A 19,475-nucleotide genomic window follows, 5' to 3' on the forward strand; every position below is an offset into this window, starting at 1 on the left:
ATTTTTAATTATTAACCAAAACTGTGTTTCTATATTATAAGAGAGGTTGTAATTTTCTCTTTATTTCTTTAGCAATCACCAAATTTATTCATTTCATATAAGTGGCGTAAACACTCATAATTTGTGCTTTTGGCAAAAGTTCACATTCAAAAGATGTTTTTATTCATGTAAATATTCTGAAAATCGAGTAGAATAACTAAAAAAATATATAACTAATAATTAAAACATTCAAGTAAAAAGTAGAAAGTATTTTTAAGTACATTTATCATTTACTTAAACATTTTCGGTCAATATAACCAGTTTTTTGATATAATTTTTTTGCGTATGTAGTAGTGTGGTAAATTGATTATATTTGTAACAACATAACATACGTACACTTTTAAAGTAAAAATTATATCACATTGAAAAGATTATAGTAAGCGATTGCTGCACACAAGTTTAGTTTGTCTTTCACTGTTGTGAGAGGTTATTGTGTTTTTTGTTTTATTTTAATTATAAACAGTTCTTTAGTAAAACCGGTTTTAACCTTGCATATTATTAAATTGCAAAAATAAAGTGGTACTGAAAATACTTTTAACTTTCAACATTGTGGAGATTATCATATATTAATTACTGAAAATTTTCAGGATGAAATATGGAAATTAAGCATGATGTACCAATAAAACTATTATTTTTTGCTCAATCAAAGGAACTAGCTGGTACACGAGAAGCAGTTATACATTTACCTACTAAAATAAATTATGAACAACTTTTAAATACAATTATTAAAAATTTTAATTTAGAAATTATAAAAAACAATATCTTGCTGGCAAAGAATGAAGAAGTTTGTTCTGATATAAAAGATATAGAATTAAGAGAAAGTGATCTTATTGCTGTGATCCCACCATTGAGTGGCGGATAATATTTTATTCATAAATATTTAAATATTAAAATATGGATCATTTAAAGTTAACTGTAGATAAGTTGTCCGTAGAGACTATTAGCGATTTGGTTGTGGACGATAGTTGTGGTGCAGTGTCTGTTTTTATTGGAACCACTAGGGATAACTTTGAAGGAAAAAAGGTAATTATAGTTTTTTTTTTTAATTTTTTTGATTATGTGATATTATCTTACCACAAATTATCTTACCATGGTCAAATGGTAATTACAAAAAATTTTTGAATAACTTATTCTAAGTGTATGTTTGACTAAAGTAGTAAATGTAACCCACATTGAATTGATCAACATGATGTAATGTAACAAGTATAATAATCCTGTTACATCTATTTACCATGTGGTTTTAATTTGCATATTTAAATATGACAACATATTGCATCCATATATATTAGAACTAAACACTTTGAGGATGTTGTGGTTCAGTAGTTGTGTCTGACTGTAAATGCAATAGTTGAGAGTTCTATTCCCACTTGGAGAATGAAATATTTTTATTTCCATGATCTGGTAAAAAAGAAATGTGGTGTTGAGTTTTCCCCTTAACATGTTATGTCTTCAAAATAGGTTTGTGTTGAAAAAATAACTTCCCTGTGCCTACACTGCTATATGCCATGATAACTGTGCCCACCCCAAAATTTATATCAATAAAAAATTGGTGAACCTAAGATGGTGTGGTGTCGTGGTGGCCTAAGAAACTAGACAAAATACCTTTCAACAATTAGATTAGTTCAAAAGTAAAGTGAAGGCAAGAAAAATATGACGGATAAAGCATTAAGCTAAAAAGAATATTAAAATATATTTATATAAATTTATTTGTTCAGGTGCTAAGACTGGAATATGAGGCTTATGAGACAATGGCCTTGAAAGCCATGAAGGGTATTTGTAATGATGTCAGAGACAGGTGGCCCGCTGTTCACGGTATAGCAATTTACCACAGGTATGTATATTTTTTTAGTACACTACTTAGATATATACTTTATTATAACAATTTAAGAGGTGTTTTAATGCAATGGAAATATAATATGATACCCGTTGAGACACAACAGTATTGATTCACAAGTGAACAGCTGTAAACGCAAAAGGTTGTGGGTTTGATTCACAATTGAGAAAATTAAATTTTTGATACTTTCATTTCCTTGCGCTGATAACAAGGCAGAGCGCCCCATTGAGTTCCGCACATCAACACATCCCTAAAATCGACGGAAAGTAAGAAATCTTAATGGGAATGTATTGCTTAACTCATCTACCTCCACCCTGCTATGTTCTGGAACAGCCTGAAAAAATATGTATGTCTTGGTTGTGTATGTTGTATGTGGTTGTGTATGTTTATCTGAATAGAGATTGTTGATTCAAGTTTTATATTTTGATGGCATTGATTCTCAGTGTCAAATTATCTTTTGTTTATTGTTTATTTAAACTTAATAATTGTGTTCTTGAATATTATTTATTGCTTTGAATATAATCAAATCGGAGTCGTAGTTGTGGCTATCGTGGTGTACAAGCACGTGGTGGTGGCGCATGTGACTGTAAACGCGACCGTTGTGTGTTTGATTGCTAGTGACAGGATTCTATTATTATTTATTAATATTTTCATTTCTTCACTCTGTTACCAAAGTAAAGCACAGTGTTGAGTTCTACTCAACACGTAATGCCTCAAAATTCGGCGGAAAGTGGGGAACGGACTCTCTTGACACTAGGTTTTTGCAAACCCTGCTATATGCGGGATACAGCGTGAAGGTGGATCACGCAACTATCACATAGTCTAATAAATATAAATAAACTAATAATTATTAGCATTTATTTATATTTATATTATTATTAGTGTATGTAATATTTGTATACGTTAATTCATTTAAAAATATTTATCAACAGTATGTACTACAAATAACTTGGCAAGAGTTCACCAAACCGTGCCATGTGATCGATCAAAATGTCATCTAATTATCTTTATAGTATACTTTGAAATTTATCTTGTTGCATCATGTTTTTATCATCATAATATGTAGGTACTTTAGACTACGCACAAGGTCACTTACGTATTTATTCTAGATAATTAGATATTATGTATTCAAAATATACTAAAATATGCTTGTTTCTTAGAAGGTTGCTATACAAATTTATTTATATTGATGTCGGTTATGGAAATTGGTTATTGTGTACGGTTTCACGCATTTTCCCGCAAAACGGAATATGCAGATACAACCACTAGGCCCGTTTTTTGAAATCGCTCGCAATCTTGAGATTTCATTCATAGATATACAATTTATGAATGAAATCGCTGTCTCAAGATCGATCTCAGACTTAAGAGCGGTTTCTAAATAAATAAGCACCGAAGACATGACACTTTGTTCCCCATTTCCCAATCGAAATCTGGAGGCATTGCGTGTTGAATGGCGGAACTCAGCTCCGCGCTTTGTCTCGACAACAGAGTGAAGAAATGAAAATATTAAATATTTCATTTTTTTTCTTATATGTTAATCGTTCAGTAAATTAAATACAGTTTATATTTATATTGTTGTAGTAACTTTTGATTAATAGTTTACTTTGATACGCCACTTAAACGCAGTTATATGCAATAATCAATTTTATTTAATTTCAAGGTATTCAAAGTACTTTATCGTATATTTATTTTTACGCATATCGAAGTGAACATATATAAACCAATTGGGATCCATTCCGTAGACATAGGTTTATTTTTTGTCGCGGAAACTGCATGCTTCTCTTGTTCTCTTGGCGTTTCTTGCCAGGGTCTGCCTCCCTATTCAATATACTCCATGACCGTGCAGATTTTTAACGTCCTCGATGGTTGGTCTGTTGTCGTGCTTAACGAATCCAAGGTACCTGAACTTTTCCGACTGAACAACTGATTCAGGACTTATATGGACAGTGCTTGAATTCGAGCCATTACAAGCCATATACTCGGGCCAGCCATCTTCGAACAGTGCACGCCTTCTCTTGTCGGATATCTAAATTTCCTGAATGGGACTAGAACCTCGAATCCACTATCATTGCGTTTATTAGAACCAACCAAAGTACACCATGAGGCATCAGCCATAAGTGAATGTAAGTGATGATGATCATATCCTACACATTATAACATTTTCAATTACTATACTATCAAAGTCATTTAAAGTACTTCTCTAATAATAGATCCTATTTCGTAATAACTGGTTGCACAACTACAATACATAACGGTGGATGTAGTTAACTATAATTGTACGTTTTATGTATACTTTTTATTATGTGTGTGTGTGTTTGTTTGTAAGTAATTTGCAAGTCGATTAAGTACTATGATTGGTACATAGCTTTTCATAATATAGTGTTTTCGTAATACAGTTAAACTCATATTTATTCATATAATATGTGTTTTTTTTAGGTTCATACTATAATCCCGCATACCAAAGCGAGGAAATATAATAATTCATTCGCTATGTGAAAATCACATCCACACCCGTCACGTTTACAGGCAAAGGCGATATTATTATTTGTTACCCTAATATATTACCCTATTACCTTCCAGGTTAGGTAACGTGCCCTGTCGCGAAGCATCAGTAGTTATAGCGGTGAGCAGTCCTCACAGACGAGACTCGTTAGACGCGGTCTCCTTCTCTATAGACCAGCTCAAAGCGAACGTGCCCATTTGGAAGAAGGAGGTGTACGTGGATTCGGATCCAGTTTGGAAAGAAAATGTTGAATGTGCGTGGTCTACTAAACGTAAAAGCTGTAACGGGCATGTGTAATTTATATATAACTTTTGGGTTGTTTTTTTTTTATTTTGGCTAACGAATTTGAACTTGTTACTATCGTTTGAATGCATAAGAAAATAATATTTCTTACGCTAAGCTGTTTTATTGATCCTCTAAATAACATATTTTATTTTGTAAAATTTTAGAGGATATAAATTAAAACAAAATATTTAATTATATCAACATCCTGTGTAGGAATTATGGATTAGTACAATCACTTAATAAAATATACAACGTGTAGTACAATCGCTTAATAAAATATACGTGGTTCCTTTTTGATTTAAAAATATATAAGATATATAAATTTGATAATTTTATATGTATACATTCGTTATGTTTTTTATATTTAAATAACTTATGCATTTTTCTTATCTCAGGTTGCTGTGTTGCTTTTTAATTGATTTTTTAGTGTAATTTTATTTCTTATAAACGTTAGTCACGTTTTCTAGATTATTTTTTTTTGTCAGACTTTGGTTGTATTTTTTATTTAATGGTGTATTTTTAATTAAAATGTCTTAGAAGTTACAAAACCTATTAAATTTATCTTTGTTTTGTATGTCATAACTTTTTATATTTATGTAAATGATCGTTGTCCTTTAAGGGCTTTATTTTTTTAAATTATTATAGTGAGCTAAGCGAGCTAGCTCCATAGTACATACGTATATTTAGCGTATTAAAATTTAAACCATACTAGCTACATATTTTTATTTTAGATTTAATAGAAAAATATATTTACACAATATTTTACTATTTATAAGTTCAATTGTTATTTCAAATAAAATAAAGTTTTGTTTTATAATTGCGTTTTTTTAAAATCGCCCATCTAAGAAACATAGCTTATGATAATATATTTACAGGTAATATACAACCAGAAAGACAACTAGAACATCCTGTAGATAAAAATCTTATACAAATTAACGTTTCAAGCGAGGAATTAGAGAAAAGAATTAATAATTTCATAGAAAGAAAAAGGGAACAAGTAAATATAAATAATATAAACGATTTTATACCCACAAAATGTGAGAGCGAGACGGAAGATACGAATACGTGTGCTAGAGTGAGAGCGCAGTTCGTGAAGCGAAGCGATTCTAAGGGCCATTTAAAAAGTAGGTCATTTTTGATAATACATATTAGAATCTTGTTTATATTTGTTGTTTTTTTAAGTGAATTATGATAATGAGATATAATTTTACGCAGTACTAGTGGGTGTATGATTGGATTGAGTTAGAGGAGTTATTGAATTTATATTATATTAATTTTCATGCCTAGTCAGGAAAAGGCACCATCGAGGCACAGGGGCACAAAAGTGTGACTGTAATGCGACAGTTGTGGGTTCCCCATTCGGGGAATGTGGTGCGGTCCTGTGTTCCGCCACTCCAGACGCCAATGCCTCGAAAATTCGGCGAAAAATAATTAACGGAGTGTCTTAATATTAGGGTTTCTCTGCCCCCTGCTATATGCGAAGAAATAAATTCTATATATTGTAACTACATATTATATGTGTAAATGTTTACGGAAAATAAAATCATACTTTATTGGGTGTAGGTAGCAGGTTTATGTCTAATGTCTCACGTAACCAATTGACACAGCTAATAGAAATTATTAGTTACTATTGAAAATATAATACGCTTGAACATATAATTATAGGCGAAGACTATCGACGCTATTTAAATTTTTTACAGTATCTTTTCTCTCGAAAGTTGCATAAGCTCTTTCCGCCGAATTTTAGAGGCGGTGCGTGTCGTGTGGTGGAACTGAACGCCGCGCATCGTCTACCGCAGCATGCAAAAGAAAGTAAATTAATTATTACCGAGTGAGAATCGAACCCACACTCTTCGCGTTTTTACAGTCAGGCATTGTCCTGTTGACAGCCTCTGACTTCCTTGCTAGCGATAAATCGTTAAGCATCCTTATATTTTAGTACAATACAGATTATACAACATATTAATAATTAATTCCATTCCAGTCCGTAAAGTCCATAACGAATGGGGTCCACAAACAGTGTCAATGGACCACGAGATTAAAACGGAGAAATCAGATCTACCTTCTGCCATTTCTGAGAGAGTATTATCAATAGAGTCGTTCCTCAACACGGGGCCCGTTGCACCAGATATATACAAACGATTAAAAGCCATGGAAGATAAAATAGCTCATTTACAGTCCATTTCTCCAGAATATTCTCTGTTTTGGGTAAGTACTATATTAGTTAACTAGCGGACGCGCGCAGCTTCGCTTGCGTATTTAAGGGTGAATTCTAATAACCCATGAATGTGTGTTCAATGAAATATTTTTAAGAGTCTAAATATCAAATTTTATAAAAATCGGTGGCGATTTAAAGATTTTTCCGTACAAACTTTCAACCCCTTATTTGCACCCTTAGGGGGTGAATTCTAGAAAACCATGAAACATATGTTCAATTAAATATTTTTAAGAGTCTAAATATCAAATTTTATAAAAATCGGTGGCGATTTAAGAATTTTCCCATACAAACATTCAACCCCTTATTTGCACCCTTAGGGGGTTAATTCTAGAAAACCATGAAACATATATTTAATTATATACGTTTAAGAGTCTGAATTTCAAATTTTATAAAAATTGGTGACGATTTAAAAAAAAACCTATACAAACTTTCAACCCCTTATTTGCACCCTTAGGGGGAGAATTCTAGAAAACGATGAAACACGTGTTCAATTAAATACTTTTAAAAATCTAAATTTCAAATTTTATAAAAATCGGTGCCGATTTAAATTTTTTCCATACAAACTTTGAACCCCTATTTCACCCCTTTAGGGTTAAAATTTTTCAAAATCCCTTCTTAGTGGATGTCCAGATTACGAAAGTAAACTTTTGTCCAAAGTTCACGTTTCTACGCACAGCGGTTACGGCTGTGCGCGCGTCTTACCTCAGTCAGTGAGGACAAGTCCTTTTATATATATAGATAGTTTAAATTATACTAACATGCAATACTTCTAGAATATTATTTACTCAATTGTCTTTAATATTGCAAAATGTTATTTACAAAGATATATTATTTAGACGTCATCATGACGCACTTGTAACATAAGTCTGCAAGGTTTTTTTGTTTTTAATTGTTACGTTGTTTTATCCCTCGGTAAACAATGCCAAAAGTGGGCGGTAAGTAGAAAACGGAATATTCTGTCACTACGTTATGTAGGAGCTGTTGTATATAATGAAACAGCATCGTCCGTAAAGACAATGATTGTAGGTTCGATTCCCACTCGACGGAATTAATAATTTTCATTTCTTCGCTCTAGTAGACAAAGCGCGGTGTGAAATTCCATCTATCTACACACAATGTCTCAAAAATTGTGTGGGGAAAACTTAATCAAATGCTTTAAAAATATATATTGACTTTACAAATACCTGTTAAAAGAATTTGCGTTATATTTACTAATTTATATATTTTAGAAATCCAAAAAGGAAAACACAGCAATAAAAGAGGAGCAAATGGACTATACGTTTTCAGCAGACGACATCGCGCGGAAGATAGAATTATTTGAGAAACAACAAAATGATACTTAAGACTAGTGTAGTATCTACTATCAATAGAAGCCAATAAAAAAAGTGTCTTTTTTTGAGTTTAGTAGAGTTTTTTCGGTCTATATATCTCGTCTATCTTTTGTGGTCAAGAAAAACATAATTAATTAAAAAAATTAAATTACTTTCCCTGTCTTTTTTATGAAAAGATAAAACTTTTAGTTTATCTGTCATACAGTGCTAATCTATACTAATATAATAAAGCGGAAGAGTTTGTTTGTTTGTTTGTTTGTTTGTTTGTTTGAACGCTAAGATCTCTGGATCTACTGGTCCGATTTTCATTGTTTTTGTTTTGTATGAAAGCTGCATTCTTCAGAAGTACTATAGGCTATATAACATTACATTACACATATATACTAATATATTTTAAAGTACATTCTAATTTGACATGCAATTTATTCTGCCATGTTAATAACAACCGTCGTTGCTACGCGACCGCTATCGCGACGTTTTGATATTCATCCTTATGAAAATAAATATAATAGTCACTTTTAGCATTTTAATAAGGAGATGTCACTGATTCGAAATGAGCTAGCCCACTAGCGGCATAGTGTGAGTATGACGACGCGAACGGGCAGATGACGTTGACGGTTTTATAAATTTTCATACATTTTCGAACTTTATTTGTTGTTTATAATTAATTTAAAATACACTTTGATTCTCTTCTTATTTTATTTGATATTGCCCGATAAAATAAATCGATATTGCCCGATAAGTAGGATAATCTACTTAATAGAGAGAAATGTTTAGTTATTTCGTAGAGTTGATATCTATGTACGCACGTACGGAAAACTTTAGGTACTTTTTCTAATATTAAGAATACCTATCCTTTAGTTACTTTTAATCCTTTTGTTAGTTCATTTCAATAACTCAGATATTTTTTTCTAATAATGTGTATCTACTTATTATTCTTTTTGATTATTTGAGCTTATATTTTCTTACTAATTCTATTGAGAATTGAAAATAATTTCATGAATATATTTAATAAATATTCTTATAGTTGAAGCAGGCGTAGCCGCGTCCGGGTCCACTAGTACTAATATAATAAAGCGGAAGAGTTTGTTTGTTTGTTTGTTTGTTTGAACGCTAAGATCTCTGGATCTACTGGATCGATTTACTTTGTTTTTGTTTTGTATGAAAGCTGCATTCTTCAGAAGTGCTATAGGCTATATAATATTGCATTACACATATGTATTAATAAATTAAAATACTTTCTAATTTGACATGCAATTTATTCTGCTATGTTAATAACAACCGTCGTCGCTACGCGACCGCGTTCGTTACCGCGACATTTTGATATTCATCCTTATGAAAATAAATATAATAGTCACTTTTAGCATTTCATCTAGATTGAAATTATATTTCTATAGAAATTATATTCTTATATTTCAAGCAGGCGTAGCCGCGTCCGGGTCCGCTAGTATGTAATAAATAAGATCAATTAAAAATAAACATGAATTGTTTCCTTTACTTTAACGAAATCCTCTATAAATTATTATTTTTTATTTTTACTCTTCTCAAATACTAATCGAATACTAATAATCTGTGAGTTTGTTACAATTTTAATTATATAAACAAAATAGTATTTCCACAATATAATCCCAATTAACATTATTAATAACAAAATGAAAGAATTATGCATTTTTGCTTTGATTTTAAAAAAGGACTATAAAGTTTACATAAAAAAACAATATCTTATGAAATTTTTATCTTTTTATTTTATTTACAGTAATAGTTTACAACTACATATACAACTATTATCAAAAAGCGCAAGTGTCATAATCACAACATAAAGGCATACACACATTACACAATTTTAATTATTTTCTATGCAATAAATTGTTTTATTTTGTTGCTTTCATGTAAAAGCGTCGAGTGTGTGCAGGTCTTTATATACTATATATTATATAACATATTAACATTAAATATAACACAACTGACAAGTATGATGTTTTTTTTTATATTAATTAAATATATATTTTTGGAAATTAAATGATTTTGCGAAAATATGTAATTTTTTAAATATTTTTAATAAATTGCGATGACTTAAACAATTGAATAGTTAATAATTATAAAGTTAATATATAATAAAAATAATGAAAAAATCAAATATAAAAAAAAAAATTACATCCAAAATCTAAATAAACTATTTTTTTATAAATTTATCGTTGTTTTATAGAAAGGTATTTAAAGAATTCGAATTTTTAATGGGGTTTTAATAATGTAGTAATGGAAGTTATATAAGTACAACTTCAATATTGTATCGATGTTTAAATTATTAGTATAGTACGGCCAACGAGTCGCGGCCGCCCTGAAGTTATTTCTATTTTCGAGGAAATTCAGAAAACTTTACTTTAAAGCGACTACGGCTCGTCGACCGCACCGTAGTTGCCAGTAAACGACTGACATTATACAATGTTACTTGCCAGTAATTGGCAGTGCGTAATAAATTTTGAATAATTTCTAATATTTTCTTCTTAAATTTGTTAGGAATATTAAAAAAACATTTATTTATAAGAACGTACAATTTTGTTTCATTAATTTCTATAATTATTGCAATTTACTTAGTAAGAGTTTAGTTATTATTAAATAATATTTTGTCATATAATACCTCGATGCTAACTATTATTAAATTTATTGTATTATTTTATTTATAGGGAAAAGAGCTCATTCCTTCGTTCTACAACCTACCTTGTAGGTTTGGTTAAGTCTCTTTAGAGGTAAAATCGGTCTTATTTTGCTGACTGTTTGTTGTTCAAATTAACTAAATATTGCCAAAATTACACCAAAACACTGTTAATTTAAAATAGCAACCCAACTTACTATAGAATAATATTTTTTATGAAAAATTAAAGTAGAATGCAATAAATATGTCGTAAATAACTTAACTTAATAACAATTCTCAGTGCTTAACTCATTATTTCTTTGCCATTCAATAAAACACACAGTGCTTTGGACTAAAATTATTTGGTCCTTTAAAATCTTTAAAAGTATCCATCTTTAAAATCTAAAAAAATTCAAAATCTATTTTCGACGAATATTTACAAAATTTAAAACATTTTAAAGTGTTTTAATTTCGTTATTAGCAACTTGCCCTTTATGTCTTTAGTCTTATTTAAATTATTTAATTTAGTATTTTTGTAGCAACAAGGACGTTTATTTATATTTCAAGAAGTGCATGAATCAAGGTAATATGTCTTTCTGTATTTCTTATTCATTTAAATTGTACATGATTTTCTGTTAGGAGAAAAATGAAAATATTTCTGTTTATTTAAAATATTTTTTTACTGAATGTTTAATGTTAACAATAAGCAATAAATCAAATCTGCATTTTATTATTAAAGTGTGATAATCTCCTTTAACAATACAACATATCAACTTCATTCACGCGGTTGAACTTCATATATATTTGAACTTCAAATTCAACTTTCACTATGAAACTTCATTTAAGGTCGTACTTCAGGTTGATTTGGCCTTTGCAAGTACAATACCACTCCCAAAGTTGCGAAAAGTGCCGTGATAAGATACAAGTCCCAGTTGATAAGCGAAGAATCTTCTCCACTGAGGAATATCCACGAAATTGGGCTCTGCGAAAGATACTGATCAATTATAGAGGCATTAGATGGGTCCGAACAGGGGAACTAATAGAGAAAGTTAAGTAGATTAAATATATGCGAATAAAGGGGAACGGAATTGTTTTAACACTAGTTTTCCAGGTTCCTTCTGCCTACTCCTATCTAGATAGATAGATACCTTTTTTTAATATAAATTAAAAAGTTTATTGTACGTCTGGTGTACAGTGTGATACATCATTTATTTTTGTATTATATCATATTTTATTGTATGTCGATCGGAAAACATATTTTATATTATCAAGACAGTCTTTAAATGTTTCTAAAATAACTCTAAAAGTGATTTTACTGAAACATTATCTATTCTATTGACTTTTTACCCCTGAATGTAAATAATAATTTATATTAAAGTTGTACTTTGCCTCATTACCAGGATGAGTGAATGAATATATTAAATACTTCATTTCCTTGTGTAGAAATGGAAATCAAAGCCGTCGTGAATTCACAATCAGACACGCTTGTACTCTGCGCCACGATTGGCTTCAATAGTTAAATTAAAAAAATATCAAACCTACACACCTCCCACAATGCCTCCAAAGCGGAATGCGCGTGCAACCTCGCCAATGCCAACGCAGCCGGCAACCGAGCATCTGGAGATGCATCAGCTGCTAAATCATAACACCGTTTAGCCAAATGCAGGTCTCGAGCCAGGCCCAGGCCTCGCTCATGCATGTATCCCAGGTTGAACGTGGCCTGTGCGGAGTGCAAGGCATCTGAGGCAACTCGGTAATGGTGGGCGGCGGCCTCGAGGTCTCGGGGTGCTCCTTGGCCGTAGTAATGGTAGTCGCCAAGTTTGACTCGGGCGCCGGCGCAGCCCTGGGCTGCCGCTCGGGACCACAGCTGGAGGGCGCGGCGCCATCGCTCCGTTCCAGAGTAGAGGTGGGTTGCACCTGTTAATTTGACCATTTTTTTTTTCATTTTTAAACCGTTTACTGAGACCAGTCAAGTTGTGGATCCGATTTTGATTTGAGGAAATGAAATATGTAATATTTTGATTTCTTATACATATACATAATCAACACTAATTTAAAAAAAATATATGACAGGCACGAGCACTTGCTCAGCCTGTAAAAGTTATCGTTTGTAATAAAAAAAATCTTCGTTCACTTCGTCCACTCCCTTCGTGTTCTCCTAGTACACGCACTTCCTCATCAAGGTGGTATTCAACGTCCCTATCATACATAAAAATCAACTTCTCTCACTACCTGTTTACCTGGTTACCACAAACATCCCAACAGACGCACGCCCACATTCACTCCCTAACCTGCGTACACAAATACCCAGCACACACACGTACATTCACACACCTCCACGCGCCGCCTGCCCCCCTGGTACACTCACTCACCCTCATCCAGCAGGTAGGCGGCGTTGCTCTGCGCGACCTCGTACCCGCGCTCCGCCACCGCGACGTACTGCATGTAGGCGGAGTCGGGGTCGCGGGCACGCCACGCCGCGTGTGCGAGCATGAGGCGCGACGCCCAGGGGCCGCGCTCGCACACGTTCTTGAATAGCTGGGTAGATATAGAGAATTAGTTAACTCATACATTTATAAATTGAACGTAGCGGGATTCGAACCTACGCCTCTAGATGAGGCATAGTTTAATAGTCAGGGGAAGAATTACGATCAAGTTTCCTAAAAATAATCTAGTTAACAAATACAAATATTGGTCCTTCGAGTCGTCATACCAAATGTGCCATACCTCAACCGCAGTAGTACAAGACCGTAGCACGCCCAGCCCCTGCGCGTGCATCTGCGCGAGGTGGTACAGCGCGAGCACGTGGCCTGACTGCGACGCCAGTGAAAAATACTTGTTCGCCTGTTTGAAGTCACGACGGACTCCGATACCACCTGTAATTTAAGGTTAAATGAATCGATATTTTGTTTTATTTACATTTGCAGACTTGACGTCATAAAAGACGACATGATATTTAGACCCATTTTAGTGTGATTTTCAAACTTATTTTATTAATTGAAATAAGGTTTTTTTTTTTCAAAATCTGTCATTATGTTACTTCATTTCTGGGACTTACTTCGAAAGCGGTACTAGGATAATTTCGGATTTGGTTTCATTGTGGAGGGAAGCTCAGACATTGCAAGTGAGCACTAACACACATTTAAAAGGGACAAAAGGGTAAACATACACTTCAGTTGCAAGTCTCAGGCACTGATCCAAGCTTTTCACCCTGCCACGTGATGGGCCTGTCACTTTGTTTTAAATATAATTAAAATTATAGATATGTAAATCAACTTACCAAAGTACATAAAACCCAAATTCAATTGTCCTTCAACCCAACCCTGATTGGCCGCCATTGCGAAATATTTGAAAGCGGTGGACGTGTCCTTTGGCACTCCACGACCCTGTTATAGAAAAAAGAAATAAATTAAATAATACAGGTACACTAAATAAACATGATAAAAAGTCCTAGGATAAAAGGTATTATATTTTTGCATGCTTCGTAGTAATATCAACCGCCGCAATTTACATAACCAAAACCAAGGAAATATCTAAAGAAAATAAAGATGAAGACGATATCGTCTATCGCCTTTCATATGAAAGGCAGTGGGAGGAGGTGAAATGAAGTATTTGTAAGTACTTCATCAAGTGGGATTTGAGCCTTATTAAATTCTTTAGCAAGATAGACTAATATCAAGAATTTTTCACTATATAAGCTAAAAGTTAAAGTACGCAGTTTGAATAGAATGTCTAATTATAACTACATAAGAACAAAGCAAGTGACGTCACTTACCTGTAAATACATAATACCGAGTCCGCTTTGACCGACCGGGTTGTTGAGTTCGGCCGCTTTTCTAAAGTACCTTAAGGCTGTTTCGTTATCAGCTTTGATACCATCGCCACCTTCTAGATATATCTGCAAAAATATATAATATAAAAAAATAAATATTAAGTACAGGCGTGTACGTGGCGTAGTTACATACTCGTGCGACTGTAAACGCGACGGTTGTGGGTTCGATTCCCACTCGGGGAAATGAAACATGTAATATTTTCACGGTCCTCCAATATTGAACATAAAATGCCTAATGAATTCAGCAGAAAGTTGAGAGCGGCATTAAGAATGAGGACAGTGTTTTAGTCAGCAAATGTTCAGGTTCTTTGGCTACTTTGCTATGTGCGATATTCTGTGGGAAGCTAAAAAAAAGAGCAATACAATGACTGACAATGTACAAATATGGCTCTTTGCTTAATCGAAATATCTAATAAACACACATTTTTGAAATTTAATTCCCAAACCCTTGCGATAAAAGATTTTCAAACAAAGACATCAGTTACCGCAACATCATACATTTATTTCATATTTCTCAAACTGTACGGTATCCCGGATCGCTCTATAAGATGTAAATTCGATTACACAATACAGTATAGAATATTTCATCAAAAACTACTTACCTTGCCAAGGAACGCGTTAGCCACAGCATTCCCGGTCTTGGCCGCTTGTTGGAAGTAGTGCAACGCCTTGTTGAGGTCGAGTGTGACACCGCGACCGCCTTGGAAATGCAGTTGACCGAGTCCCACCTAATGAATCATGAATTATATATCATGTCAAGTCATTAATTATATAAAGTCAAAGAATTTTATTCAAAATATGAAGTTAATTTTTGAACGTCAAACAATTTACCACCAGTTCACTAATGTTAATGCCTCAGACCTGGCGCAAGAAAATCAGCGGATTTTTTTTTATAAATCAATTATATACAAAAACACATTTAAACATTTTTTTTTTATAATAAAGACGAATTAAAAAATAAATTATAATTTGTTATATGGTATAGTTCTATTTACATATTTTTGTTTTTTCTTTCTAAAAATGAAAAATGAAGTGGAAACAAAACCACAAAGAACCACATATAAAGGGATATATTTTATAAGTTATAGATTATTTAATTAGATAATTAATAACAGACAATATCTTACAAAATTAGGCAAAGAATAGAATACAAAAAAAACATAATATCTTCACTTAAAACTAAAATAAATAAAATTTCATAATAAAATATACTTCACCTGTGCCTGCACATCTCCCTTCTCAGCCAAAAGCTGGTAATACTCAATGAGATCTGTATCTAAGGCTGCTCCGGGTGAATTGCCTTCAGCTTCATCCATTATCCTCACTCTTTGTATTGCTGGACCCCCGCTGAGAGTCACTTGGCTAGCCACTAATGAAATAAAATAAAATAATAAATGTCACATATATTTTCAGCTTTCAGCTTCACAATCACACTATACCACAATGGTGTTAATTGATACCTTTATGAGCAACCTTCATATAAAGATCCATAGCTTTAGAACACGAGCTAGGCAGGGTGACCCCCGCCCAGTGCCTGTAAGCCAGCGCCATCTGTGCGTAGTCACTGTCACCCAAAGCGCCTATAGTGTAGTGGACGAGCGCCCGCGCCTGCGACACTGGGACACCAGTGCCTGTTGCGTAGAGGAAACCAATGCCCTGGGATAAGTTTTATTTGTTTAGTATTTATATATTATCACAAATAAAAAAAATAAACAAATTAAAAATATATATTGTATTATATTGCATGTATGCATATTAAAATTAACTTAAGTTGTAGCTGCCTTTAAATTAAATGGCTGTGAGAATGCTGTGGTAAGAATGCTTTCTATTTTTCAGATTTACCTTTTATATTTTTTTAATACTTTTCTACACTTAATTGTACACATATACATAACAAAAAATATAAGGGCATCTTAACACAGTAAACGCAGTGGTTTCGGGTTCAATTCCATATTTAAATTCCTCTGTTCTTTAACATAGTGTGGTATTAAGTGCCATATCACCCAACACACAATGTTTCAATATGGACTTTGGACTGAACAAAGGAATATCTTGACATTAGAATAAATTTGCAAAACTACATAAAAAATACTTACAGCATGAGCATCAGCATTACCATCTTCGGCCAACTCCTCAAATATTTCCCTTGCTTTATCCACATTTAATTCAACACCCTCTCCATATATGTACGACCAGGCCAATTTAATTTTAGCAGGGGAATACCCTTTATCCGCCGCCAGCTTCACTTGGGCGATAGCTTGATGTAAATCAGCAGTACGCCTATCTATTTTCTCTAAGGCTGAATCATAGATTTCCTTTGCTGAAATGAAATGATTGTAGAAATTGCATATTTATCTTTGTAATTATTTTGTTTAGATTTACGTTGCATCCTACATGTATGTAGTAAGGTAGGCAGAGTATACCAGAGAATGTACAGACACACATTACCATTAGGGCACTTCCATTTAACAAGTTCTTAATGAAAATATTAAATACTTCATTTCCTCGAGTGCAAATCGAACCCACAATCGTCGCGTTTACAGGCGCATATTTGTACACCTGCACCACAACAGCCTCAACTTTTGTGTTGTTATAATATATTCAAGCAAAAAGTTGAGAACAATGTACAGTGAGGATTTTTATTTTATTTTCACCTATTATCCTAAATAGCAGGGTAGGTAACCTATTGTAAGTAATTCCATTTCCCAACTATTCACCATATTTTAACAATGCATTTAAAGTGGCAGAATGTAAACCTTTTCTTTTTGGGTGACCCGAACGCTTGTTTGCCTTGTCCTTTTTTCATTAAAAAAAAAAAAATACTTAAGATTGATTTCATGCTGTTTCCTGTATAAAGAATGACAGCCACAGGGAACCTAGTGATTTTCATGAGATGATGTGAATGGCAGTCATAAATACTGTGCTTTGTCTTTGTGTTAGAGCAGCTGTGTCGAAATCATACTTTTGTGAGTTTAATTTAAGAAGATACACAGCAGTTATATTTTTCTTATATTTAATATATACTGTTCTAAATAGTTATTATAATAAATGCTTGGTGATATACCTTCTTTAAGCTCCGGTGACAACTCAGGTTCTTCTTCTTGATGTAAAGGAGGCAATGTATCTAATATATCTTGAGGATTTTCATCTAATTTCTATAATAAAAATGTTAAAATGTTTTTAACAGTAGGATTGCAACAGTACAGTCCATTGTTATGTTAATTAAGTTTATATCTCTTAACAAATGTATAAAGTAAACCACTTAAATTAAATTTAAATACATAATGATTGTTAATCATTATTGCCCAATTAATATGTGTTCACTGGTTTTACTTATCAACCATGATAATATATCCTACTAATATTAATGATGTGAATGTTTCTCAGGATAAATGTTTGTTCCACTGTCACAGAATAAAATGATAAATACATCAGCACAACACATATGCTACAATTTTTTTATTTTTTTTATTTTGAATAACTTTGCTATAATATAACAATCACTTTAAGTGGTTATTTGTTAATTTGTAGGAGATAGCTTGAATCAATAACATTAAAGTAATGACTGTCTACATAAATGTCTAGAAATTTTTTTTTTTTTGTTATCATGTTATAGTTTTTTTTTTATTAATATGCAATAAAAGTACTTATGTTCTATTATTTAAATATTATACTATATTGCCATAATTACCTCAATATCATTTCCTTGGAAATCAGAATTTTTACTATCTTGTATCCAGTTGGGCTCAGAATGCCTTAGAAGACTCTTTCTAAGCAGTTTTAAAGTGTATTCCATTTGCTCCAAATTATTTACTGTTTGCAGGGAATCTGTAAATTTTCATAAAGAAATAAAAAGACAATTTTCTAACAAAATAGAATCTTATTATGTTAAATTATCACAGCAACCAATTATATTTCATATTATGAATAATGAAATTAAGGTAAATAGTAATGTTTATATTAAAGTACTTTACAATTTTAAGTAATTATAATATAAAAGTCATATAACATAAACTATGATGTAAAAAATACCTTTACTGTCATCTTCTTCCTCTTTATTATTGCCTGTATTTTTTTTAACCGCATCTGCTTGATCTTGCATAGATTTAATTTGTTTATTTATAGCTTCAGTTAATTCTGCGTAATATTCTGGATCTGCTTGACCCTCTAGAACTAAATTATTCAATGGGTTTTCTTCATCTTCAGAATCTTCAGATTTTTTTTGATCTTCAGGACCAAGAAGTTTAGCCGCAGATATCACGAAACACAGCCACAAAATGTATAATTTTAAATGTTCCATTTTATAGGTATCAATATTGCTAAATATTTTTATAAATTCCACTTACGTGTCCCTAAAATGTGAAAAATATATTATTTAACATATGAATATTACACAAATCACAATGTTTTGCAGTGGCAAGTGCAATACCCACTTACAATAATACACGTGTACTTTCACCACTATTTACATGTTTTTATTAAAAATATTTATTTCGCAAATCGACTAAATTGGATTGTATCAATATGTCATTTTTGACACACATTACACATAGTAATTTGCCAGATAATAAAAAAAAATCAACTGACAGTTTTAGATAGCTAATATTGACTTCTTGTCCAGTACCGTAAAATGGGGTGGATGGAAATGGTTTCAGTCTTTAAGTTGAATTTTATCGATACTCACGGATTAAATATATCAAATACGACACACTTTATAGAAATATAAGTCGATACCAGTCCATACCGGTTTTATATTTGCCGCTGTATGGCACTATATGGTAAATAGTGTGTGGTACAGTAA

General features: G+C 32.3%; 3 protein-coding genes across 5 annotated transcripts; 2 read left to right on the plus strand and 1 right to left on the minus strand.

The window, feature by feature from the left end:
• Window positions 1-634: 634 nt before the first annotated feature.
• Window positions 635-901, plus strand: Mocs2A (Molybdenum cofactor synthesis 2A). Its single transcript, XM_085189067.1, has one exon. The coding sequence runs from the start codon at window positions 635-637 to the stop codon at window positions 899-901; it is 267 nt and encodes an 88-aa protein (XP_085045193.1).
• Window positions 902-922: 21 nt separating this feature from the next.
• On the plus strand, window positions 923-8,457 carry Mocs2B (Molybdenum cofactor synthesis 2B). Its single transcript, XM_085189064.1, has 6 exons — window positions 923-1,062; window positions 1,755-1,870; window positions 4,454-4,629; window positions 5,537-5,785; window positions 6,646-6,869; window positions 8,109-8,457. The coding sequence occupies exons 1-6, from the start codon at window positions 934-936 to the stop codon at window positions 8,220-8,222; spliced, it is 1,008 nt and encodes a 335-aa protein (XP_085045190.1). The 5' UTR covers window positions 923-933; the 3' UTR covers window positions 8,223-8,457.
• Window positions 8,458-11,503: 3,046 nt separating this feature from the next.
• On the minus strand, window positions 11,504-19,268 carry Hrd3 (HMG-coA reductase degradation 3). Of its 3 annotated transcripts, none has more exons than XM_085189060.1 (14): window positions 19,112-19,268; window positions 18,707-19,026; window positions 18,366-18,502; window positions 17,739-17,829; window positions 16,771-16,994; window positions 16,135-16,330; window positions 15,892-16,043; window positions 15,277-15,402; window positions 14,618-14,740; window positions 14,123-14,228; window positions 13,570-13,718; window positions 13,215-13,380; window positions 12,389-12,759; window positions 11,504-11,824 (listed from the first exon to the last, which is right to left on the minus strand). In XM_085189060.1, the coding sequence occupies exons 2-14, from the start codon at window positions 18,972-18,974 to the stop codon at window positions 11,684-11,686; spliced, it is 2,250 nt and encodes a 749-aa protein (XP_085045186.1). In that variant the 5' UTR covers window positions 18,975-19,026; window positions 19,112-19,268; the 3' UTR covers window positions 11,504-11,683. The 3 variants fall into 3 exon arrangements, with proteins under 3 accessions (XP_085045186.1, XP_085045183.1, XP_085045184.1); XM_085189057.1 differs by having other exon boundaries at window positions 11,504-11,836; XM_085189058.1 differs by having other exon boundaries at window positions 11,504-11,836; window positions 19,108-19,243.
• Window positions 19,269-19,475: the final 207 nt, after the last annotated feature.

Source organism: Heliconius melpomene, chromosome 8, assembly GCF_056956725.1.
Source record: "Heliconius melpomene rosina isolate 202511_hmr_F chromosome 8, ASM5695672v1, whole genome shotgun sequence".
Taxonomy (NCBI): domain Eukaryota; kingdom Metazoa; phylum Arthropoda; class Insecta; order Lepidoptera; family Nymphalidae; genus Heliconius; species Heliconius melpomene.